General features: G+C 40.4%; 1 protein-coding gene across 3 annotated transcripts in view; it reads left to right on the top strand.

The window, feature by feature from the left end:
* ankfn1b (ankyrin repeat and fibronectin type III domain containing 1b) overlaps positions 1–26,030 on the top strand; it is a 170,350-nt gene that overhangs the window by 23,524 nt on the left and 120,796 nt on the right. For 2 of the 3 annotated variants that reach the window (XM_042507254.2, XM_088070305.1), the window contains 2 exons: positions 11,286–11,467; positions 16,331–16,566. In XM_042507254.2, the coding sequence (XP_042363188.2) occupies positions 11,286–11,467; positions 16,331–16,566 (418 nt within the window). Of the gene's footprint in view, positions 1–3,124; positions 3,719–11,285; positions 11,468–16,330; positions 16,567–26,030 lie in introns of those variants that run through there. The other variant, XM_088070304.1, reaches the window with a different exon arrangement.

Here is a 26,030-nt window from a genome sequence, read left to right on the forward strand (position 1 = left end):
TTCAAGCAAAATAAACAAACAAACAAACATTTGATGGTTCCAGCTTCTCAAAGTGCAGATCTTATTCTGTATTATGATTATGTATCTTACATAATATTATTATATACGTTTTACAGACCAAATGCTTAATTGTGAAAATAATCTGCAAATAAATTGATAATGACAATAATAGTTAGTTGCAGCCTTAGTGGTGATGCTCACAAATACATCACAATTGAGCATCATTTTGATCAGGAAAAAAAGGTATCCTGTCCACTTATACTACAAATGCAGTGCATGTATTCTGTGTGATTTTATCAACTTTTTATTGCTGCTGAGTAAATCTGGCAACTGCTTGTGAGGTTTATTAATGTGAGCTGACCAGTAACTGTGCATGATCATTCCAATAGTGTTTTAGATTAGTCCTCAAATAAATCCCTCCAAAGCTGTATTTTATTATCAGTTAATATATAAATGGTTTAAGTAAGATGAAAACTGTAGTGGGTAGACTGTAGTAGCATAGACTGTATAAAAGAGGTGGACATGACCACTGTGACGTCACCCATTGGTTTGTAGACTCTTGGGCAGGGTATCGGTGCTTGATACCGACAGAAATACCAAGAAGTATGGAAACTTTTCTAGTTAAACGATACCTGCATTTGTTCCTTTTTGTACCTACATCAAGAAAAAAATGACTTTTTAGTATAGTTTTACTTGCAGCCAATCACGCCAAGTGTCTTTAATTTAATGCAGTGTGTGATTGGTCCACTACCACAGCAGCTACAACCCATACAGTCTGTGGTGTGTCGAGCACAATACATTTGACAGAGCTGGCAGTTCAGAATGCCACCAAAACATTTAAAAGTATGGCTATACTTTACGCCTGTGGCATCTTGTGGCATTTTATGTAACTAAGTGCTTCCATTCACACGGTGGGTATCCAATAAAATACAAAAAAGGTATCAAATGAAGTACTCTCTTGGTGTTAGTATCATTATAATGGTACTGGTATAATTTTTTTAAATGATACCATGCCCTTGTGGACTTCTGCTTTGGAGTCTAGAGTTTGACAATTTGGCCTTCACCATTTTGTTTTTTTGGAGCCAGAAGTAACCATATTTAAGAGGGTTGACTGACAGAACCAGAGAACAGCGCCATTGAGGCAACATGTTAATGACAAGGTAGTCATGCAGTAAAGCATACCCTGCTTTATTGTCTGTTTTACTCTGAATAGGACTATTATGTACAGAATGAGCATTATTTTATATTAAACAAGACTGAATTTAGCGATTGAGACCATAAACTCTGTAGGAAAATATTTACTAAGGTAATAGAGTGCTTCAGTGATGACGCTTTTCTGTAGGCCAACCTGGAAGCTAACGTTGCCCTGGTTCCCTCATTAAACAGCCTATGGGATTTTTCCATTGGATTCTAGCTCACTGCAGAAAATTAACTCTGTGGTAAACAAGCACTTATGACACTTACACATTTTGTTTAGCAAAATAATCTTCACAAATTATCACCACAATCAGGATTTTTAAGCCTAAATGCAGTCACCAGAGGTAAAATGCCACTGTTAGGCTGAAAGAACTACACTACGGTTGTGTCGCTACCAGTATGAGACTGTAAAGCCCTGTTTGGCATGATGACATCCTGTAGTCTCATTTAGCCACTTCCTTAAGATACATAAAAGCTTCTAAGTTTGTGAGTGGGATATTTACTGATGTATTTTATGTCGTAGAACAAAATGTAAAGGCTCTTAAGCTAGTGTTAACCATACACTTTAGTTCAGGCTTCTAACCAAAAACCCATTCAGAAAACCCCCTGACTGAGACGAGGGAACCACGGATTTCTGGGTTTTAGGACTCATTACTCGGGGTTTCGAATAAATCAATTGAGAAGGGGGGTCATTTTCTCATGGACTTAAACTGGACCTCCTCTGCAACCAGTGGAGACGCCCCTTGCTCACCATTGGAAAGATACAAGTTTGAGGCACTTTCCGCATTGGCTTCTTTTTGCGGACCTGGAGGCTGCATCCACTTCTTTTATACAGTCTATGAGTGTGAGATTGTGTTATTTCTTGAAGTGTGGGTCCTGGCTGCTTTAGAGAGCCTGTTGCGAGTGCATATATTTCACATTTGGGGTTTCTTCTCAAACATGATGTACATGCCAGATAATTTTAAGAAGCTACCCTCTGGCTGTTTGAATAGAGGAAAAAGAAGGAAGGAGATTGAAAGCAGAGGAGAAAGAGAGGATGAGAGGTATAGAAATGGGAGGCATGTGGAGGGAGATGGATGAAAGGAAGGAGGAGCAGACAGCTAGAGGGGATGGAGAGGTAAATGGAGGATGCAACTGAGACATTTTGACAGTGAAAGCAGAGAGAGAAAGAGAAAAGAAGAAGACACCTATTCTAAAAAACACAGAGAGAGCGAGACAGCGAATAGACAGAGGAATGCCTGTATGGATGCTGTCTGGATGTGTGGGAGGGAGCCACACACACTCACTCACTAACGAGCTCTCCACAAAGAGCCCTCCCTCAATACCTCCTTTCCCTCCTTCCTCGCATACTTCCCTTCTGTCTTGCCCTTGTTCCCTTGCTGGCTCCCATCATCCTTTTTTATATTCTGAGTGGATTTCAGATAAATGCACAAAGGCCACTGGCCGGTCATTCTGGCCAAAGCTCTCTGCTTGTTTTTCATTATTGATGAAATTAGAGTTAAAGAGAGAGCTATCCCTGTACACGACACTGACACCAGTCACACAGATAGACAAACAGGGGAAGTTATGATCGCGGAGCAGGTGCACTCCAGGTTGAATGTGAGTCTGCGTTTGTGTGTGCGTGAGAGAGAAAGAGAGCCAGAGGAAGAGAGAAATAAAGAGGGAGACACTATTAAATGTACAAAGCTCGACCATTGCCACCTGCTCTCTAGCTTTGATCGAAGGTTTGTGTGTGTGCTCACCAAGAGTCGAATGGTCGTGCGAAAGAATTCATGCATGAGAGAGAGAGAGAGAGAAAGAGAGAGAGACATACACAATATGTGCTAAAATAACAAGAGAGAGACATTCAGAGAGAAAGGGGGGTGGGCTTAGATACAGGCATCATAGCAGTTCATATTCTCCCACCACCAGGACCGACGCCGAGCCACCACCTCCCTCCCTCTCCCTCTCTCTCTCTCTCTCTCATTTTCTCTCTTCCTCTCTCTCTGTCTCTCTCCTCCTTCTTGTTTGCTCTTCAGTGAGGGGGCTCTGCTCATGCTGTGTCGATTGGTGGGCAGTTACAAACGTTACTATTTCGAGAGTGTCAGTGTATGCGCTATGTGCGCCGTAGCAAACGATCGAAAGAGGAGAGGGGCATAAAAAGGCAGAGCAGGGGTTTGGCTCATTCTTCTTCGGCACATTAAGTGCCGTGCACAAGAGGATGTGGGAGCGTGGGCAGACTCGGACCTGCAGCTGAGCCGTTCCACTGAATCCAGGTAGAAGCAGAGGAAGGCAGACAAGTCAGGAGGTCGTGTGACGAGGAGCTTTGCACAGCAGAACCAGAAACATTTTTGTTTTTACGCATCAAAAGGAAAAAAAGGCTAAAGGAGAGAGGGAGGTGGAGGTGAGCAGAAGGAGGAAAGATGGCGAGTTTTGGGAAACTCACAGACTACTTTAATCGGCGTAAGTCTCAAGAGGAGCTGCGGGTGGGCAGGAGCTCGCGGCGCAGCGGCAGTTACTGCTGCACTGTGGCAGAGGCCAGGTAACCTGTGTGTGTCTGTGTGTGTCTGTGTCTGTGCACAGGTATTTCCAGGTTACACGGGGGCAAGACACATAATACATTTGTCTCTGTGGGTGTAAGCATACATTGTCACATCCCTTTGTGCCTCTCTTTGTGCAACAAAACGTGCTTGTTTACATGTTGTGTCTTGGGAAGATTATGGTTTTGATCTTTGCTGTACATGACACTTAATTTAACGATTTACTCATTACATATATTTGAGGGAAATATAACAGAAATAACATATGTATGAGAGGAAGTTATTTTTGTTTTTAAAAAAAATCAATCAGTTGGTGTATTCGCTGCATGCAGACAGGACTGTCAGGCTTACAGGTGTTTGTATATGCATGCATGTAAGCATGTGTCAGTATGCATGCGTGAGCAACCATTATGTTACATAAGTGTGGAGGTGCAGAGGATGTGTGCTGTCAGGCATGATGCTTGCTACTATGGAGTCTTCCCACTGATGCACCATTGGATTCTGAGGCTTTTCTATTGATAGAAGCGGACAGGATAAAGTCAATATGCTGCATGTAAAGGAGAGACAGGAAGACATTCACACTGGGAGCTTCCTAGCGACAATCACAACTCTACTGTTGATCACTGAGAGGATCCATCGGAGATTGTAGGGGTTTCTGTGAGTGTGTCGCTCAAGGGCAATGTGACAGCAGGTGTTGGAGAGGAGAAATTGTTAAGCATTGAGGTTATTCCCAGAGAATCTGGGGATTTGAAGCGACAGCCTTAATGCCGCAAGTCCACGGTTAAACCGAGGAACCACATTTGAAATTACTTTTGAAGTGTGTGACATGTTTCATATCCTGTCCTCTCTTGTCCTACATTCCTAAATCAGTCACCACCAAATAGGACTGCGCAAGGACAAAGTGTCTTCTCAGATGGACTTTGAAGTTTCACTTTCACTGCAACACTGTTTATACCCAGTTAATTTTTTCAGACTTGGAAGCTGTCCTGGAGACTTCATTTGCATGGCTTTGCTAAGTTCCAACAAGTTCTTGCTTTGTAACACAGCGCCGCAATTACCCTCCTAATTTCAAAAAGAGAATGTCATTTGCTTTGCTCGGCCTGCTAGAAAAAAAAACTTTGGTAAGTTTAGAGTCTTGTGTTTTTTCCTTTTTGCAGTGTCCTTTCCAAAAACGAACCATTAAGCTTCAACAAGAACCCTGTTGAAATTACCCGTGTGCTGATGTTAAATTACATAATCAGGATAAAAGAACAAATCTGCATGCTGGAGTAAAAAAGCTGCCTCTACTGGCCACTAGACTTTGATATAATGTCCATCAAATCTCATATCATTCACTCTCAGCACAAGTGTTAACGTGGGTGGATGTGCGATACAAAAAAAGCACTACGATTCCATGCCATCACAAATCCGGCATCTCTCTCATCCCCACAGTGTCTTTGTCTCTGTCTCTCCCACTCACTGTCTCTTTCTCACAAGCCACCCCCTTCTCACACTCGTCCATCCCTTCCCATCTTTTCACTCTGTCTTCTTGGGCTTTTTTTTCTTTTCTTTTTTATCATTCCCTTTCCCCCTCTATCGCCCCTTTTTCTCATATGTCTTTTCTCTCTGTACCCTGACATCCATCAAGAAGGAGCCAGAGGGGTTTGAGGGTATCAGAGTTGCGACAAGTCTGTTTGTAGATGTTGGACCGGGACAGTGGAGCTCTGCCTCGTCTGTTTTCTGAGTGAACAGGATAAAAATGCAACATGATGTATTCTAACATTCCAATATTGTGGAGCAAGTACCCATGTCACCTGCCACCTGAGATGACTGAGATTAATGAACAACCTCTAAATTTAGATTTTAAAGGGCTCACACTGTACAGCACTTCTGCCCTCATTGGCCTTGAATTGTCACATTTCCACTCATGCCAGATTTCATTATATATTTTTACCTTTTTAATTAAGACGTTGAAAAACAATCGATTCAATGAGTGCCGCACAGGGGCTTAACATTAGCCAATCAGCACCATGGGCAGGACTAACACTGATGTCAAGCTGTTGTCAAGCTGTGCACTGGAACCAAGGAGGAGTAAAAACAGCAATGATAACCACTTTAGACAAGATAGTTGCTGATATTGAGGCAGTTCTGAATCAAATTTGATGATCATCCCACCAATGGCAGTATGTTGGCATGGCTACGCATCAGTGTAGTCTTTAAATGAAGTACAGTTTAGGCGGATAAGCTATATTTATAGCTAATTGTCATAATCACAATATTTTTTCTTTTATTGCTGATTGCCTTCCTCTTATGTTTTTGAAAGGGGAAGTTAAAAGCATGTAGCAGTGAAGATTGCATTTTGCAACCAGCTGAACTTCTCCTGGTTAGAATTCAATCCTTAACAAAAATAGAACAATTTTCAGGTGAGTTTACACTGAAGAAGACATACTTATTATATTTTATTCCATTTCTGCCAATAAATACCCCTAAATCTTACATAATTGACCTGTATGTGATATGGGAATTCTAGTAAATGTGTCAACCTAGAATTGCCATTATTTTTTCTTATTTTGTCATTAAGTGTCATGTTTTTCCATAACCTTGCCTTCAGAGGTCCAGCTGTGTTCATTTTTTTCAATAACTCTCATTCTTTCAATTTCACTAGAATGGTTCCAATGTGGAATTTCCCTCTTTATTTCCCCCAAATGGACTTTTAAAATTCAAGTATATTATTATTACATGCAAATTTACTCATGCTGTTGTTTCAGCACTTTTTTTTGCAGAAGGTAGGCACTAATTCTGCTCTCTCTGGGATACAGCCATAATGAATGGGGACAAGTCAGTCAGTCCATAATGAATGATGAGTGATGATGAATGAGATAGCAATGAGCAAGTTAATATCCATCATTCTGTAATGTAGAAGTCTGCAGCTCCACAATGGCTGCCACTTGAGCTGCTCAAAGCTGTTTCATTCAATCTTTTCAGTCTAGTGACTCCTCAACCAATGTCTACTGAATCACTCAACAATGAAGGCAGAGGTTAATCCGATCATATCCTTTTGCCATATAGGGTCAGTCCTGTTTCTCATAACCCCCTGAGAGTTGTCCAAGTCTTCTTTGTGTCTAAGACACAAAGATGCTGCGGTCATGGGTCGGTTTTATCCAAACGTGTAAATGTTTTGATTTTCCAAGAATCACTTAGAGATGAGGGTGATGTCCCAATAAAAGGTAATCTGTAGGAAAATGATTAGAAGACAATAAAAGGGTCAAAAAAGAGATGCGAACAGAAGTGAAAAGAGGAAAGTGTCCCCCAAAATACATATAAAATCACAATAGTTGTTTGAAGACCATATGAAGTTTACCATAGTCCTAATCACTGCTCTCTTGTTTTGTGTCCACACAGCAAAACTAGGAGCGATTGCAATTCATGGAACGCTGTTTTCAGGGAGTTTTTAAGCTCCTAATTCAGTGTTGGTACTTTCTGCACAAGAGAAACCTTGCTGACCTAAATGTATGTTGATTTGTCAAATATATGAGCCAATAAATAACTAGCAACCACCATTTTTTAAAAAACATTCAGCCGTATAAAAAAAAAAACAAGCAACACAAAACGCTAAAACAACAGCTTGTAAAAGACAAAGAAAACACAGAAATGGACCAATCGCCCAGGCTTTAATGCATGTTGTTCACAAGTGATGTTGCTGTACCGAATGCTAGCCAGTTTACATCAGCCTACGAACCCATTCGCGATGTAAAGGCAAACAGAAAAAAAACCTATAAGGTTTGTAGTTTTCAGAGGAGCTCCCCAATGGGCAACTCCTCTCGGGGAGTCCCTAGAAGCTGGTCTGAAGTGAGAACACATTAATACTGAATTAGACTTTTAATGAATGGCTCACTAACAAGCAGTAAGTTTGGCTTATGAATGAGTAACTATGTGCAATTTAACTGGCTTCAGAAGGGCATTGCATTATTAACTTGAGCATTCATTAGAGCTGCATGGAGAATGTTTCAGATTGGATTTAGCAAAAGATACATAGGCTGGTAGTCATTATTCTGAATTGTTTCAGTTTGGGTTAAATTTTAAAATGCGTCAAACCTCCGTAGGAATGTGTGTAAAAAGGAGTATGTGTGTGTGTTAAAAGTTGATTCAGCACCATGGATAGTTCTCACTCCAGCGTTCATCATGCTACCAGAGACAGATTTCCGTTTAGTCAGGCTTTAGTGATGATGCAACCTATACAGCAGCCAGAGTCAAGGTTGAGGGAATAAACTCACCGTGCATTGCTCTACTCAGCTACTCAGAAATAGGTTTTAATGTCAGGGTTGGAAAAATACTTCAACAGTTGCAGTTTCACATTACACAGCTGAGAGAGGAGAGTCAAGGGGCTGCATGTACTAATTTTAGCATTAAAATAGGTCACTAATACAAATTGCTGTACATCCATTGCACTAAAACCTGCTCTTGTAATAGTGGGAGCAAATAGTATTTTAGCCTGCAGCAAGAAAGAGAACAAAAGTTTTCTGAGCTCTGCTTATTGTCAATCAAGTGCAGAAGGAGATAGAGGGAAGAAACCAAACATGTTGGCTTAGAACAAAAAAAAAATCATATTGCAAGAGTTAACAGAAACAGCACTTAAAAATAAAAGCTTGACATGTTCATGAGTCACTTGTTGTCCATTCAGAATGGACCTACGACCCACCAGTTGGGAACCACTGACATGAAGTGTATTTTCACACCGTCATCCTACAATTCTTTATTTATCTCTCCTCCCTAATTTTAAGTACCTCATTGTGTTGTTCTTCAACATCTTATTCATTCTCTCATATTTCAACACTGTTGCACACACACACTTCAACAAAGAAAGTGAGTTGTCTCCCTCGACTGCTGCGCCAGAGATAATACATTTTGGCAACAGAAAAACGTGTGATACACTTCATGCTTACAACTCAGGGCAAGACATTGTTTTCGTGAAAATGCAGATTGCTTCTCAGAGGCAAAAAAAAAAGCCTCTTCTCTCCCCCTGTTTTTTTGTAGACAGAGTCGCTTAGCAACAGGTTTGTAGGATGAGTGAGGCCCAAATTGTCAGAGTGGCCTGGGCCGGCTGTTCAACCCAGTGTGTTATCATCATGATGTGCTGGTGGGAGGCCAACAACTCTGTTTGCGCGGTTGTACGTGTGCGCATGTGTTTACCACTGGACACCGAGTTGTTTCATCTCATGCCAGCTGTGAGGAGTTGCATGTGTATGTGTGTGTGTGTGTGTGTGTGTGTGTGTGTGTGTGTGTGTGTGTGTGTGTGTGTGTGTGTGTGTGTGTGTGTGTGTGCTTGCTTCAAGCAAACACTGTTTCATGCAAGTCAGTATAGAGTTCTGGTGAGTGAGAAACCTGCCTGTTTCTATTACTATCAAAATGTGTGTGCAGTGCCTGCATATTTCACACTATCAGCAGCTCTTCCTGTGATATTCAGTGATACAAAAGCATTATTCATCATCACCCGTCCCGGCTCCTCAATGGCTCTGCTTTGAATCTCATCCAGGGATTCTGTGATCCCAGGTCAAATATTCACAACTGCAACACCCACCTTCTCTATCAGGGGAGTAGTTTACTAGCTGACAGCAGGCAGATGCCAGTACTTTGCTTCTCGAGCCTGCGGATGTGCTGACTTAGAGCTGGCTGTCGGTTTACCTGATAGCTCCCAAGTGATAAATAGCCCCAAGCCTGAAAATACATCCTGAGCCAGACATCCAAGGGAGTTAAAAGACGGCTGAAGTATTTTACACGAACACAGGCACATTATTAAGAGTTTTACTCGAGAGCACTTGTCTGGAAAATGATGTTAATCATGCCCCTAAGAAGGCTGCTATTCAATGCATACACAACTAATTGATGCAGCATCATTTGATTCTCTCATTAATTAATTACTGATTGATAATCTGCTATTGCAAAGAGAAGCATTTAATGAATTAGATATGATCTCATTCACAGATCAAAGGCTAATATAATTGGCTGTCTTACATCAGATAATGTTGATGATATTTGATTATTCTCATTGGATGATTCGTGAACTATTGACACAATGGTATTATAACCATTTTTTTTTCATATATAAGCCATTTATATGCAACCATGAATTTGTGTTGCATGTAACAGTCCCCACAGGATGTTGCGAATTTTGAAAACAGGAACAAGTGCAATGTTATATTATACCATTATACCTAAATGACAGAGTAGGCTGAAGTCCACTGACTTCCAAAACTGCTCATATTGATAGTCCTAAAACGACATATTACTATTCCAAGGGTCACAGTTTATATATATATATGTTGCCTTAATTTGATGCACTGTTCTTTCAGTACATTAACTTGATAACGTTGTTTGAGTCCCAATCTGCCACTGATGCTTGTGTCAAAATCAAAATGAGACAAATAAATCTCAATATCTTAATATCAGCCTGTTGCATTTATTTTCCAATATCACTCCATCTCACTGAAAACGCCAGGACACATCAGCCTGGGGGAACTGAGCTCGCATGTCTTCAGCTGATTTCCAACCTCATGTGTTCTGTGCCCAAACTAATCACGCAACAGTCTGGAGGTCAGACATCCTCCACTTCTGCCGGGGCTGAGTCTGATGTCTGAAATGCTGGCCACGATTCATTGAATTTGATCACATCAAGCTGATCAGAGCTGCCGTCGGGAGAGGGATTCGCTGCAGTGACTCAGTATTGTTTTGGTTTTTTTTGTCAGGTCTTATCTCTGTTCTGTTATACATGAAACAAAAGATTTTAGGGATGATTTTATGTAATATTAATCCCATCTGTTGTAGTGTAATGTAATACTGGCAATCTAGTCTTTTTGTTTCAGCTACTTGCCTAAAGATGTGAACAACATAAAACTGCACAACGGTGTGTTGCACATGTTTACACTTACAATATTGTTAACAAAACACACACCTGTGTCTTCCTTTAAAATACATACAAAACCACCTCACCTCTTGTCATTAATACACGCAGATTATTCAACCATGTTTTGGCTTGTCACCACTTTGCTATTAAGCCGATCTTGTGATTGTGGCTATTGATTGGTGTCCTGCCGGAGCGCGTGTGGTATTAACCGCTATAAAAGAAAGCAGTTTCAATTGGTTGTGTTCTAAATGGCCTCCAGCTTGATTATGCTGAGGTGGAAGCAATTTCACTATTGATCAGTGCAGCTGTGCTCTTGGTGCCCATTAAGCTGTGTGTGTGTGTGTGTGTGTGTGTGTGTGTGTGTGTGTGTGTGTGTGTGTGTGTGTGTGTGTGTGTGTGTGTGTGTGTGTGTGTGTGTGTGTGTGTGTGTGTGTGTACACGCTTGGCATTGCATTGCACAGTAATGGCTTAAAGGATATGTTAACAGTCTTAAAATAGGTGCTGCATGAACATTAAAACAGGTCTGTCTTACGGTAATTATTCCTCCTGTTCACACTGACCATTAAAAGATCCCTAAATGTGCTTCCACTGACGGGGGGAGTTTTAATAGACATTTTCACAGGCTGTTATTGTGATATAACTGGATACAAAATGCTCCATGTAATCCCCTGTTTTTACTGTCCAATCAGGTCACTGGAAAGGAAGCTGCAGAGACCCATACTGGCTAAGTCCCGCACTCTCCCCAGCATCCCCCAGTCTCCTACAGTCTCCAGGGTCCATCACTCCGATCTCATTGGAGGGAGCCCTCCTCGCAGAAAGAACCTGCCCACTGACACCAGCCACCCAAAGGCCTGCACTCTGCCACCTGCAGGTAAAGATAACATGGAAATCAACAACTACAGTCATTTTTTCTCACTGTACGGGGAATGTGTGTTTACCAAAGGCAGCTTTGTAAAATCGATTGCAATTCTTTCATCTCCTCGGATGTTTATTCACATAAAGTCTATAGCAAATCTCTAATCTGACTTTTACACAGCTTGAGTAAATTCTCCAAAAAACTACACACTTCACACAACTCTGGTATCGTCGCTCAGGACATTCTTTTCATCCTGAGATGACTTATGTTGTTGGAAATGGGATAGTTTCTCATTCATTCACCAAAAATCATTTTGTGCCTTCATAGTAATAGTCTTGTAAGTTGTCGAATAAGATAAATGTCTTGCTCTTACCAGCGCTGTTTGATGGACTTGGTTTCTGGGAGACCTCTTAATGCATGTGCCTCTTGAACTATCGATCGGGTAAGTGGTGTCATGCCGGAGATACAAGATGAAAGAGGCCACTAAAGCTTAAACGAAAGTCGCAGATATGTCAAACCTATCCTGTTTCCTTTCAAACTTCCACAAACGCTTTGCTGCTTTGATATTTGCTCCACCTGATGTAGAGCACATGGCAGCTCGCTGTCTCCGCAGGAGCGTGTGCAAGAAAGATACATCCTCTTTTCTTCCTTCTTCTTCTTGCCTCTAAATCAAACACAATTCCTTCACCTGAACGGCGGAAAACTGTCATGGAGAATCCTGAAGCTGTAACCTGCTGACAGAGATAGCTTTCATCTTATGGATGGATGAGTTTTTTTTTTTTGAAAGGATGAAAACATTTACAGGTGAAGATTTTTTTTGTGTGAAAGGAAACCCTTTGTGCAATGCTTTGAGTCTTACAAATCTAAAAGGAGCTCTTCTCTAAAATCTCTGAATGAACGCGTCACAAAATCATCCAGACATTTCTTCAGGATATGAAACCTAGGCTCGGGCTTGCTTTTAAACAGTTTCAAAAGTGACCTACATACAGTATGTTTTAATACATTCATAATTTCTCAGTGGATAATTAAACATCAGATGATTCTGCTTCTAGCAGCTCTCAGGCTCTAAAGTGGGTCATTTGTAAAGCAATCTTCTCTCCATCCTTTTAACACTGAGTCCAAGATGTGGACAGCTGCCACAACTGTCAGAAAGCTAAACTGCCGTCACATCTAACATCCTCACACAACCTTCTCCTCATTCACATGCACTGACAAGCACGCACTATCAACAGTGGTCTGTCACTGCTGATTGACATGGCATAACTCGACTTGATCAAAAAGCTACCCCAAAGCCATCAGATGGATGAGAATTGTCACTTTTCAAGTTGTCAGGATGAAGGAAAATGCTGCGTTATTATCATCCTTATTTGGGATGTTTAATACAAGAGAGGCTTGCACAGGAGGCCCTCCGCTTCCTGAAACCGCACTCTGCCCTCCGTGTAGCTTTTGAGAGACGAGAAATGTGCAACTTTACAAAGACAGAAAAGAAACGGAAAACATCAGAGAAGAAGAACTTATTAAAATAAGGCAAAGTTTGCCACTTGAAGTAAACCAAAGTCCCGGTGGATTCACAGTGAGACAGGCGGCAACACAGGAGGTGCCAAGTTGGAAATAAACTCAAACAAGCACAAAGTTTTCACAATGCAGTCAAACAACACAGTCACTCAAAAGCTTCTTTTTCTTCCAACCGCAGAGTCACCATACAGCCTTGAAATTAATTTTGACCATAAATAAACTATGAATTATCAGATAAAGAAACCTAAAAATGAACCTTCCAGAAAACTTCAATTCCAGCACACCAAGAGTAAGAGGAATATTGTAATGTTCAATATGTTTTTGGAAACTCCACATTTTATCCCAAGTGCCAAAAACCTGAGGGCAAATTTGCATTTTGTTCAGATTCAGTTAATATTCAGCACTTTCTTGTGGATGCAGTGGTTGAAGTTAATGAATAAAGAAGGAAACAAGTTGTGATGGGCTTTCTCCAGCTATGATTCAGAAACCTGCAACTTAAAATGAATGTGGGCCAGGGGCGTTAAATGGGGTGTCAGCAGCCCCTTCCCTACATCTGACACCCTTGATCAGATCTCTGAAACTTCGAAGGCATCAACATTTCCATATGCATCTCTATCAGCTCAGTTAAATTTGTGCAAAAATTCATGCTCTTGTGTCTATTTTGCAAATGTTTGTGGAGCTTTTTGTGGTTGGCTTTGCACGGTGTTGGCATGTGGCTGTGAGTTACTCATCAGGATGATGGAAATCAACTCACCAGCCTCTCTTCCTGCCGACTTCTGCTAGCTAGCCAGGTCGAGGTTTGCAAATATAAACATCAGTAAATATTGAGGAAAACATTGACAATCCTGCTAGCCACTGTACAGGCACTGAAAAATATACTGGACGACCCCGATGCCACATCAGTTTCCAGCAGCATATCAGGAACTGTAGCGTCCTTTGATTCACTGAAGCTTGGTTAAATCCTGGATAGCGACAGTCAAGCAGGAGGTTCCTTTTTTTATGCACTGATCTGACAGAACAGAGGACTCTGGTGACGAGAGGAGGGATGTGCAGTTTCTGGACTGGTTTTTGCGTGGCTGTGATGCTATAGTGCTGACAAAATCTGTCTACAGACGCACGGACAGCTGGACGGACGGATGGACGGACAGACAAAACACAGGACATATAAACACCTAGCAAAATACTCCAAACTGCTTCTGTGGTAGATCCCACTTTAATGGGTGTCTCAAGGACTGAATTTTGTCATGATGACACACACACAGACTGACAAGGTGAAAATAACACCAGCCGTTGCAACGTTGTGGCTGGCAAACACACTCTCTCCCTCCTTCCCGCCAACTCTCTTTATCTTCCACTGTCGCACCCTCGCTCTCGTTTGAACTACATACGAGAACGTCCTCAATAACCCCACTTTGGTAGAGGAGCACTGAGCCAGCCTCAGCCCTCACTGCTCTAATCCAATAAATCTTTACTGTTACTACGCCTAATGGTTCTGGACTTAATGACGTTCCTTGTCATTAAGTGGTGACATTCCATTTTATGTCCTCACATTACCTTGTCTGATTCTGATTGGCTGTCTTTTCGTCTGTTTTCTCTTGCCCTACTGCTGCTCTGTTTCAAATATCAAATTGAGAGAGACGGTCTCACGTTGCCCCTTGTTGCCTAGCAACCACTGTCATCGACCATGATGCTGTCTCACCCTGTCTACCACTCTCTCTCTCACTTAATCTCTCCAGTAGCTGGGAAAACTTTTTTTTTTGCTTTTGAATTCAAGTTGTTTAATAAGCCAGCTACACTTCATTCACGGATTTAAGCAACATCCCATATTAGTGACAAGTATGCCTCTGAGCTCGCATTGGGAGTTGCTCCCTAGTCATTTTGTTGCAGAATTATTTGGCTCAGCTTTGGAAGCCAGATGCGTTTTTGGCTGCTGCTCAGACAGTGGAACTGATACTGTAATATTTGATACTCTGAAGATCATTCATAAGAGCTCACAAAGACGGCTGCCGCGAAAAGACTTGCTGTTCAAATCTTTTAATAAAGAATGTTGTTACAAGTCAGTTCTAAGGCTTAATATAAATTTGTCTTAGTACACAAAACATTGGATCCACACTTCAGAACCTTGGTGGGTTAAGGAAGAATATTTTGCTGGCTTGTCTGAAACAACAAAATATTTTTGTATTTTTTGTTCGACGTTAATTAATCTAAGTGACTGGCAGTTTTTCGCGATGTTTCAATCTGATGTCAAACATTGGTATCATAGCTGATCAAGTATCGGGATATTGAGCTTTATTGAGCAAGATGTGATGCTTTGTTTTACGGCAGCTGTCACACAGGTGTTTTTGATAATGATGCTTTCATGCACGGCAACAAGTGCAACCATCATCAACTCTCCCCTCTGCTGAGCTCCTCTGTGTGTCTGAGCCCTGACGCAGGTAATACATTACATTTTATAAACAATAAATAAAACACAGTATGAGACTCTTTATAGTATTTTACCTCATTTATGTGAACTCGTTTCTTTTCGGCTCACTGTCAGTCTTTTGCGTATGCAGGAGAGCTAATGACACTCAACACGCCATTTATAATATGCTTTCTACCCTTTAAATTCCTTTAGGTTTGATTTGAATTTTTATTTGAATCATATGTTAACTTATGCTTCAAATCTTTACAGTATAAAAAAAGCCTTAACTTGATGTTTTTTCACTGGAAATGACTTGTCAGTGTACCTTGCCTTGATAGACAGAGTTGCTGTTGCCTACCCAGCATGCATCAGATAAGTAACTGAAAGACCAATAAGTGTTTTTCATGTGTGCTGTTAGCCAGGAGCAGGACGTTGACAGGGCGTCTGACGAACATGAAATGCAGAGCGATGGAAGTCGGCTGTGATTAGTGCAGTGGCGCTCCGCTTTGACAGGACAAATCCATCTCTGTTGTGTGACTGTGAAAGCTCAGCCATCATGTCAAGTTGCAGAAAAAAATGCCACCGTCGCTGCAAATTTGTTCCTTCCTCTTCATTTTACATGAGCCATCATTTCTGTGGAGCGTATGGAATCCTAATCAAGTTGTTAAGGAGGCAGGCTGAGAATAATGTTCTTGTTTGAAATATTCCACCTCAAAAGGAAGCTCGATTACATACAGGAAATATTTTATGAAAGCAATCAGCAGACGACATTCTGCAAATTGTGGAGTAAGTTTGCAATGATTACGCTGTAGAAATAAATATTCATTATCTATCCAACCTGTTTCACACATCTCCAACCCTTCTCTTTCGTTTGTATTTCTTCTTCCTGTGTTTTCTCCCTGACAGTCTCCCGATCTAATCATTTGTGCTAATTTTTGCACCTGTCTATTTTCCCTCAGGGGAACTGTGGCGTTTGGAGGATGACATGGAGGGTGAAGATGAGCCTGAGCATGTTGGTTGCAACGAGGCCCGCCCTCGTTCCCAGTCGCCCTTTTCCCACTTCCGGGCACGAGCTGCCTACCTTCGGAAGAGTGTCTCAGCAGATGACCACCTGGACATGGGCTCCGACTTCAACTCTGGGACCGTGGTCCAGGGAAAGCCGACCCGCAGCAAGGGCAAGCTGAAGAGAAAATTTGTAAGTTTGATCCCTCTTTTCCTTTATTTTTGCTAAAATTAAATTACAAAATGATATCAGATGTCCCACAGTCAAAAGAATGAATTCCTTCTGACATGTGCTCACACATACACCCACGCAGGCCCGTGTACTCAGACCGAACAATGGCACAGTGCCACCCTCTGGTTTTTGCTTTGACAGAAGTGTTGAGTGGATTGAAGGTGATCCCTCAGAGGTTGCTATAGTGCATATGGTTGTGTAGAAGAACATGGCTTAAGTCTTCTTACTCGCTGTGAGAATGTGCCGTCATGCAGACATTCACAGCAGCTCTCAAATGCCGACAGCAGGACTCTCTGTCTCTCTGCACTTCATGTCTGTTATTCTCTAACTATCTCTCACCTCCCTTTATCTTCAAAACTTTATCACTTTCAGGACTGTATTACATTAAATTAATATCAATAATATCCCTGTGATATCACTCCAATTATAAAGTTTAACGAATTAAAGTACCGCTACTCAAGCTGTCAACTTTGGCAGCCCAAAGCTGCTGGCTGGTTTCTGGCTTTTGAAATTGCTGGGCGCTGACCTAGCTCTCCATGTTTTATTCAGCTGAGAAAGAATCATGTCTAATTTTTGACTGTTCTTTTAGATTTAAATTGAAATTTTAATTTGTGCACTGAATCAAACGAATTAAATTGTAAAAATGTAATTGTTTCTCCCATTTTTCACAGGTTTAAGTTAAAGAAAATTATTATTATTATCCACAAAAGACAAATTACGCTCAACTTTTAGTGGCAAAGTTGTTCAAATTAGTGTCCACTTTGACTTTTCCAAGATAATCCATCCACCTGACAGGCGTGACACATCAAGGCGCTGATTTAACAGCATCGTTACTACATTGCTGTGCTTTGGGATGGTCACTAAAAGGCCACTCTAAAATGTGCAGTTTGATCACACCACACAATGCCACAGATGTCCCAAGTTTTGATGGAGCGTGCCATTGGCATGCTGACTGCAGGAACCTGTGAAAAATGGGAGCAAAAAACAAAAATGTTGCATTTAAATTTCTGTTCAGTGTACAGTATATTTTATTACATTTACCTGCCAGTGAGGTTATACTTTCAGATCAGCTTGTCTGATTGTTTGTCTATTGCACGAAATTTCGTGCAAGGGTGTAACATGGGCCAAGGAGGAACCCATTTAATATTGGAGCAAACCCAAATCACGGGGTAGAAGCACAAATTATTTCCATTTTTTTTTTTTTTTTTACATTTACAATTTAAAAGGGCATTTGTCCTTGGTGGAGGTCTATGCTCTCTTCTAGTTTCATTATGTCAAATCTTTTTGGGATGATGATGCCAGACAGCAGGCTTAGTAAATAAGCATTAAAGATTGAAGAGCTCTATATTGTCCCTTGGTCACTGGATCACGTAACTGGAGACCTCATTACCAGCCTGAACTTTGTAATTGGCTCTCCAGTGTCACAGGTGCAACAGGACACCAGCATAGGTAAGGGACAGTCTGGTGGGGGAGGTTTTCTGTCATATAGTGCTGGATGTATGCTGTCTAAAATGTGGTTGGACAGGAGATATTGCACTGATGAGAGAATAGTCTTTGAGATGTAATTGTGAGACAAGTATTTTTAAGAACCTGAAAGACCTGGATTTCAATTGGAATTTACATGTCAGAAGTCAAAAACTTTTAATTTTTCATCACGCTGACATCTTGTGAGACGAGTTGAAGTTGGAGCACTTGTGGGCCAGACCTGAAGGTCTATTGCTGAACTGAAAAGAAAACTTTTATCACACATCAGCATCTCGACTTGAACATTCAAGTATATCTGTTGGTGCAATGGGGACGGCACTGGACCTGATGACCTGCCGCGTGTGTTTTAGGGTGAGATGTCACACACTCTTGTCTTGTTATAGCGCATTAGAGGTAGTGTTATTCCGGTGTTGTGATATCACAATATAGCATCATATCCAACCGTTCTTTTTCAACATGATACATTTGACGGATGCTTTTATTCAACATCCCTTTTAGGTGCAGCTCCAAAGGGACTGCAGTTTTGCTAGCCAGATGGAAAACAGACAGAAGAAAAAAAAACATTAACAGATTATCAGAAAGATGGGTTATATAAGGCAGCGGTGTTCTGGTTTCCTCCTCTTAATTTCACCCTATATTCTTTCAGTTCATCTCCACCTATAAGAGACATATGTCATTTTTTTAATCTTGGGTAAAAGACAGGCTTTTTCCATGGTAGGGATGGTTTTTATATCTTGATTTATGCCGCTTGTCTTTCGCTGTCTCAGACTGCCAGTCTCTCTTCTTTCGTTTGTCTGTACAAAAGCAGCTGCTCTGGCATGTTGGTTATGGATGTGAGGAGAATACATTCAGAGTAGCTCATTGCCGCTCATCACTCATACCCTCTTCGGGGCACCACTTGCTTCATGAAAATTACGATGACAAAAAAACTGCGGCTCAGCCTGCTGACTGCAATGTGAAGGCATGGAGGCGTTTAACTCCGGAGTGCAGGGACACAGCACAGAGCACGCCCTGTTGTCAGAACTTTGATGCAGCAGCATGTATGGAGTTACACAGAAGACAGGTCCCGCTGTGTGTTAAAGGTTGAGTGTGCAGGATTTAGGGGGATATATTGAAATGAAATATAATGTAATGATCATGTTGTCTTAAGTGTATAATTGCTTAAAAATAAGACTCGTTATGTTTTTCTTACCATAGAATGAGCCGTTTATATCAATGCAGGGAGCGTGTCCACCATGCACTGCTATGTTTTTACAGTATCCCAGAACGGACAAACCAAACTCTGTTTTCATGTTTTTTTAGTTGACCTTTGTAGTTTGTAAGCCCTTTGCAACTACAGCATTGGAAAAACATATTTTTTAAAAAAAAACATGAAACTGCTTTAACCCTTTGAAACCTGAGGCAACATCACTTCTTTGCGCTGCTTTCAGATGCCTTTCACAAGTATTTAAAACTTCAAACCCTGAGAGTACTGGTGCGATTTCTATCAAAAAGATGGAAAAAGGCAATGAGCAACTTGGCAAGAAATGTTTCAGAAATTTGTAGATTTAATTTAATGTCAAGGGACAAAAAAGCAAAAAGCTAGGAAAAAGTATATTTATAATTATCATAATCAGATTATTGATAATATGTTTTGTTTTGTTTTTTTAACTAATTATCAGAGAGAGAGAGAGAATTTAGCCTGTTGTTTGTAAGGCTGTGATGAATACCCTACCCTAACAGTATCATGTCGTCTCCAGCAACATTGCCTCTTTACATATCTGCTGCGTTGAAGGTCAAGTCTCTATTGCTATAAAACATTATTAGCGTAACTGTTTTATCTAGCAAAACAAAAATAAATTACACTTGCTCTTACATAGACAAATCTCTGTAGGATTGTATGGTGGTTGTTTTTGTCCTCTGGTCTGTGCATACGTGCAGTGTGTGTACAGATGTATACATTAAGTCACGTTTGACTTAATAATCACGCATATCTAGTCAGTGCCGTCTTCTGTTGTGACACTGTAAACAATGCCGCCTGCAGAACAGAACAGCTGGAGTTTGTCGAGATCCACAGTGTTGGTTTGACATCTGGGCACTGATCTGTAGTCACCTTCATGCTCAAGAAAGCATCTTGAGATGATGACAAATTACACCTGAAGGTGGTTTTCAGTCTAATTTCAATCTCAGGCAGCCTGTTCTGAGGTGATTCGCCTCATATCTATGCTTAAAATATATTCACAGTTTGTTGTTTTCATCAATCATAAATTAATCTCTTGACATGATAATCATTTGGGATTCATTTAATATGAGTTTGCAAGTGTCAATAACTAAGTGGAAATCTGTTTACTGCCATAGATATGTGCGTGTGTGAGTTTTATTTATGTATGAGTGTGTCTGTGCACTAATGCAGCTGGGGCTGAGTAACCACATAATCAAAGTACACACCGTATCATTCCTGTTGATTGAGCGGCTGTAACTACATAATTCTTGTTCGTGCTGATTTGCTGCACTTCAGTCTGACACGCTCTCTGTTTGCACGATGACTCACAAAGTTTCTCGATTAAATGAAACAAGGGGAGTCAATGTTCCCTTTATTTTTTTTTCATAAACCGGTAAAAGCAAATCACAAGCTCATGATTCACTGGAAACCCACGGGAAACACACAAGACGAATTTCAAGCAGTGTACATTGATATGTGCTCGCACACATGCAGGCCTCTTTATGCAGTACTGGCAGGAGACTCAGTGGTAACCAGTTTATCCAATGAGACGAATGATAGTCAGCGTGTTGCTTTGGTTGAAAGAGCTCTGCGTCGTCTGGATTGGTTTAAGAGATATGTCACTGTTCCCTGCGGTTAGGACTCTGCTGTCAGGGAACAGGCACAGAGTGTGCTCACAACTAATCATTCATAAGCATGCACATCACTCACACGAGAGACAGCCAGAGAACAGTTTACGTAAACACCTATCAGATATTGAAATGGCATTGGCGTGGTTTTAACAGAAAGAATTAATAGTGATAAAGAACTGTCAGTTCTCACCACCGGATCTGTTTGCTTCTAGATCAGAAAGCATCCGCTTGAGGTAAAGACTGCAGGGAGCCATTTAAAGATTTCCATGAGATGCAATTGGCCGCTGAAAAGCAATTGCTTTGCACCCAGCCCAACCATCTGCTCACAAAAGTACTTTCGATGATTCTGATATCCAAGAATACAGAATCTATTGCGTCGCTGTAAAGAAAGATGTTCTTTACTTGTGTTGAGAATTAGAAAGCTTCTTCATAATTTGAGATGGGCTCTGCGCTCAACAGCAGTTAAGTTGTTTATTTCCCATCTGTTTCAACCGGTTTTGCGCTACAGACTAAACCTCCTTTTGGACGCAATGTGTTGTTTTTGCAGTGAATCATGTGGCTTTCCATTTGTTGTCACTGGCTAAGTCACCATCTGATACATCATCAGATGCCGAATGATAGAGTCAGACAAAATAAACGCACGAAGCATTGAGTTATTATTATCTGTTTCAGTGCTTAGCGGAAGTTAGGTGGCTATCTTGAGTGACTAAAAGGGATATGATAGATCTGGTTTGGTCCAGCAACCTCCTACAAAATTGGTTCTCTGTCAGCTGCTGCCATCCATTTATATTGGATTTCCTCTATTAGGATGCTGGGCAGATAGCATACAGTCAGCTTTAGTGGGCTTGTCAGAGGGGAGGGGATGTGCAGGATTTTATACAACATCAGGGCCATAGTGACCAATGGTGGCTGTATTAGCAACCCTACATGATGGAGGTTTAAAGGGACAGTTCACCCCAAAATTAAAAAAATACATATTTTATATTCTTATTCATATTCATATTCTTACCTGTTGTTCTGTTTATCAGTCTAGATTGTTTTGGTGTGAGCTGCTGAGTGTGGGAGATATCAGCCATAGAGATATATGCCTACAGCAATATTGTACAAATTGGTACCCCACAAATGACTTAATGTCCTTAACGTACAGTTACGTAATTACATGGTGAGGCCTCAACTTAAACAGGCCTAAACTGATTCAAATGTCAATCGATTTTAAAGGGTAGTTTAGATCTTTTTTATAAACCGATCAAAAGAAAATTTTTATCATAAAAGTGATGAAGCTGATCCATCTCCGGCTGCGTTGTTTCTTTGCATGCTCCTTGGACTCGCCTTCTTCTCCTCTCCATTGCCTCCAGTAGAAGTACGTCGGTATCATTATCATTATGTGTAATTATCACTTTTGGACCATTTCCTTGTTTACTTAGGTAATTGCACTTGATGGCAGACTCTCAAAATACCTGGGATATGCAAAAAATTTGGATGCATTCATTCTTTGTAGGAAGATGTATGAAACAAACCATATCACTGTACAGGTAGAAGTGTGTATCTACTCATAGATGAGAGGCTCATGCTCGTGACAGTGTGAGATGTTAACATAATTGGCACCTTCAAGGCTGAGCTGTGGTGCTAGGTGACGTAGCATTAGAGACATGCTTCCTTCTGCACAATGATATGGTTAGCAAGTGTAGTTTGGTCTAAAGAAAATCATTCTTCAAATGAGTAATGTTTTGGCATTTTTAGCACCACAAGCTGAGGGCCACCTGGTTCCATAATTTTAGAGAAGGGGCAGACACCTTTACCGTATCTGCTTTATCTGCAATTAGAGATAGATAAGTAATAGCACTGCAGGTAAGAGGAAAAATATGTAATTTTGGGCTGAATTGTTCCTTTAACAGTAATAATGCATGCCACCCTAAGTATTTTCTGTTTATACACACGTTTTTTATTATGACAATAATGATAATAAATGCTCTCTACATTATGTTCATGCTTGCATGCATGAGTGATTTAATTGTGAACAACTTAAATTTGAAGTGATAACATGCATACTCAACTCTGATGAATATACTTTTACAGATTCGTGTGTGTTTTTTTTGGTGCCTTCATGCTGTTGGATAACAGCAGGGAGGTGCAGTGGAAGGCCTCAGTGTGCACAGCCACTTAATTCTCTGATTACAGTCATTAAAAGGTGAAGTGGCTGTTGGTAACAACACACTAGTATGATATCAGTTAAGGGTCCAGGGTGGGGGAGTCCTGTTGAGCATCATAAAAGTGTCATTGTTTTTGTTCAGTGTAAACCTCTCGGACACCAACAAGCACGTACTTGGAAGCATCCGCTGAAAGGCCAGGGATGACAGATGTTGAATGGCACTGGCAGCAGCTCGAGAGCTCTGCTATTCCCTCGAGCTGCCCAACTTCCAGTGGCCTCAATCAAAACAGGATGCCTCAAGGCCTTTGCAGTATTAGCACTGTAATTACTGGGGTAATTAGCCTGATGATGTGGCCCACATGGAGTCAGGGGAGGGCATGGTGATGAGAACTCCTCCAAGCTGTTTTCCTTCCAGTGATATCATCCTTACTGTCTTTATCTGTGCCTCTACCCTCTTCTTTGATATTCTCATTTTTCTGTGTCTGCCTGATTCAGTAACTCTTTCTTTCCATTAAGTTAATGAGAAGTGGAACAACAACTGTTTTGGCATGAATAGTCCTGTGGTCACTTGGCTCATCACTCCTAATTAGCTTGATGAGCTCAACATATTTCTTAGTAGGTGTGCCAATCTACTGGAGAAGAATCCACTTGACTAAATACGTATATATCCCTGCTGACTTGCCAAAGTGCTAATGTGATCACCAGCAGAGTATTGCAGGTATGATGTGTTTTTTTCTCAAATCTAACCAATTTGCTCAGTGTTCAAAGGTTTAAATACTTGTGAAAGGTTACTGAGTGCAGCACAAGATATGATCTAATCCAGGTGTCACAGGGTTAAAATAAAACCTTTAAAACTCACAAGCTGGTATTTCTTTACTTATTTTATGTAATAGAACAAAATATGACAGAGCCAAACCTTGTGTTTTGGCCCGATTTTAGGACTCATTCCTGTACCACTTTATAGCAGCTTCAACAAATCCTACTAACATGGAGTTTCCCTCCAGCCAGCATTGATTTTGCTTCTGCAGTGCATCCAAATCCTTTTCCCATGTTCCCCTGTAAAATGAGAATTTTGCTTATATTTAACAGTGTTTTTGTGCGTATTTCTTGCAGTTTGCAAGGCTAATCTAGCCGTCCAAGATCAGCAGATGAGCTCTGCTTCATTGTGGATTTTCTTATTTACGTTTAGCTTATTCTTACTTGTGCAACACACAAATAAGCTTAACTGAAATCCTAAAATTGCCAGTATAGAGAATCAACCTGCTGTAAGAACTGCGAAGAGGATTGGAAACAATGTGCTCTGTCAGTGCTGATAAAGTGGCCTGGTGAAAAAGCAGTCACTCTCTTTCCGTCACATCTGCTCCTCTCTTTGTATAACTGCTCTGTCACACTGGCACATTTCTATCTGAATACCTACCTTTTAAATTCCACCTTTGGGTGCTCTTTGTTTGCTCTATCTGTAATCTTCAGGAGTTTTTGTAGTCCAGTTTATTATTTGGTGTACCTACTCTCTCCCAATTCACCTTCACATGGCATACTGTTGTTTTTTATCAACTGGCTGTAATGCAAACAGCGTGTGTTAGGGGAAGGGATGTGCGTTATATGTCGAGTTGTTGTATTAAATGATAAACAGCTCCTAGTCAACAGCAGAAATATTAGTCGATTAATGTTCATATTAAAACTATTATTACTTCATTCATGTACACATTTAAATTACACGTTATTACATATTATGATGGCTGATTATTATATATGTATATATATATATATATATATATATATATTTTTTTTTTCTTTTTCTTTTTTGACATTAGGATAGGCTGTTTGATATTTAAGTGGTTTCACCAAATGAAAATGCTGTTGTAGTAATCAGGCGTTTTTCCTAAAAATACATGTAAAGGGCCTGTGTAGGATTTGTGGGGACATATTAAATTGAAAAATGTGATTTCAAATCACTCTTAAAATATAAGAAACATTTTTTAGACAATGTCTCAACTTTTAGATAAAATTAAATTAATTTTGCCTGTTTTCTTAGTTTTGGACTAGTCGACAATTCACTTAAAAAAATGGATTCTTGGCCCTTATAAAGATTAAGCTATATTTCTGAGTAAAATGTTACTAAGTTAAATTAAATCAAAAGTTAATTTATTATAATAACAAAACACAATGTAAATATGCTTTGCAAATATCCCTAGTTAGGTTAGATATCGTGTCACATCATTAAAGAGGAAGTACACCCATTTCTAAAATTCAAACATGTTATTCCTGTGGCCTGAGACAGTCCAAAAATATTAATAAACATAAACAACTCTATCCTAAATCTAAACCAGAGTGCTGAAACTCAAATCTGTGATATCATAGGGTATAAAGTGTGGTGCTGCTCCACTGACAATGCAATAGGAAAGATGTTCTAGATGACACTGAGAGCACCTAGGGGAATGTTCTGAGTATATGGGTCCTTTTTCTGTTTCACAACTGAGGACACTACAATAGGATAAAGCTCATTTGGGTGAAAAAAAGAGAAAATTATCATTTTGTGGATCCAAATATAGATACGAATATTGACTAAACTTTGCTCAACCATGGAAATAAAACATTGGAATTATTAATTTAGGTGGTGTTCCCCTTTAAGATAACAGATTTGATATCCTGAATGACAAACTAACAAACATAACTTTAAAGACTTTTTAAAAGCCATGGAAACCCACAAAGATTCTAGCTGATTAGTCATCATCTAGAAATGTAAGACATGGGAATTAGGAGGTGTACACGCCCACACAGTTCCCAGAAGAAGTCTAATCAGCCAAAAACAATTGAGAGCACCTGTAGGGGTGTACCAGGTGCCTTGATGATCATGTTACACATTGACTACCAGTCTAGCCTAAAATCTGTCACCTGGGTCTTGGCTATATGTTATGCATACAGATTTTTTACTCTTTTTTTTCAGACATTTAACTTT

Source organism: Plectropomus leopardus, chromosome 19 (genome assembly GCF_026936395.1).
Source record: "Plectropomus leopardus strain MGB_pleo_1.0 chromosome 19, ASM2693639v1, whole genome shotgun sequence".
Taxonomy (NCBI): domain Eukaryota; kingdom Metazoa; phylum Chordata; class Actinopteri; order Perciformes; family Serranidae; genus Plectropomus; species Plectropomus leopardus.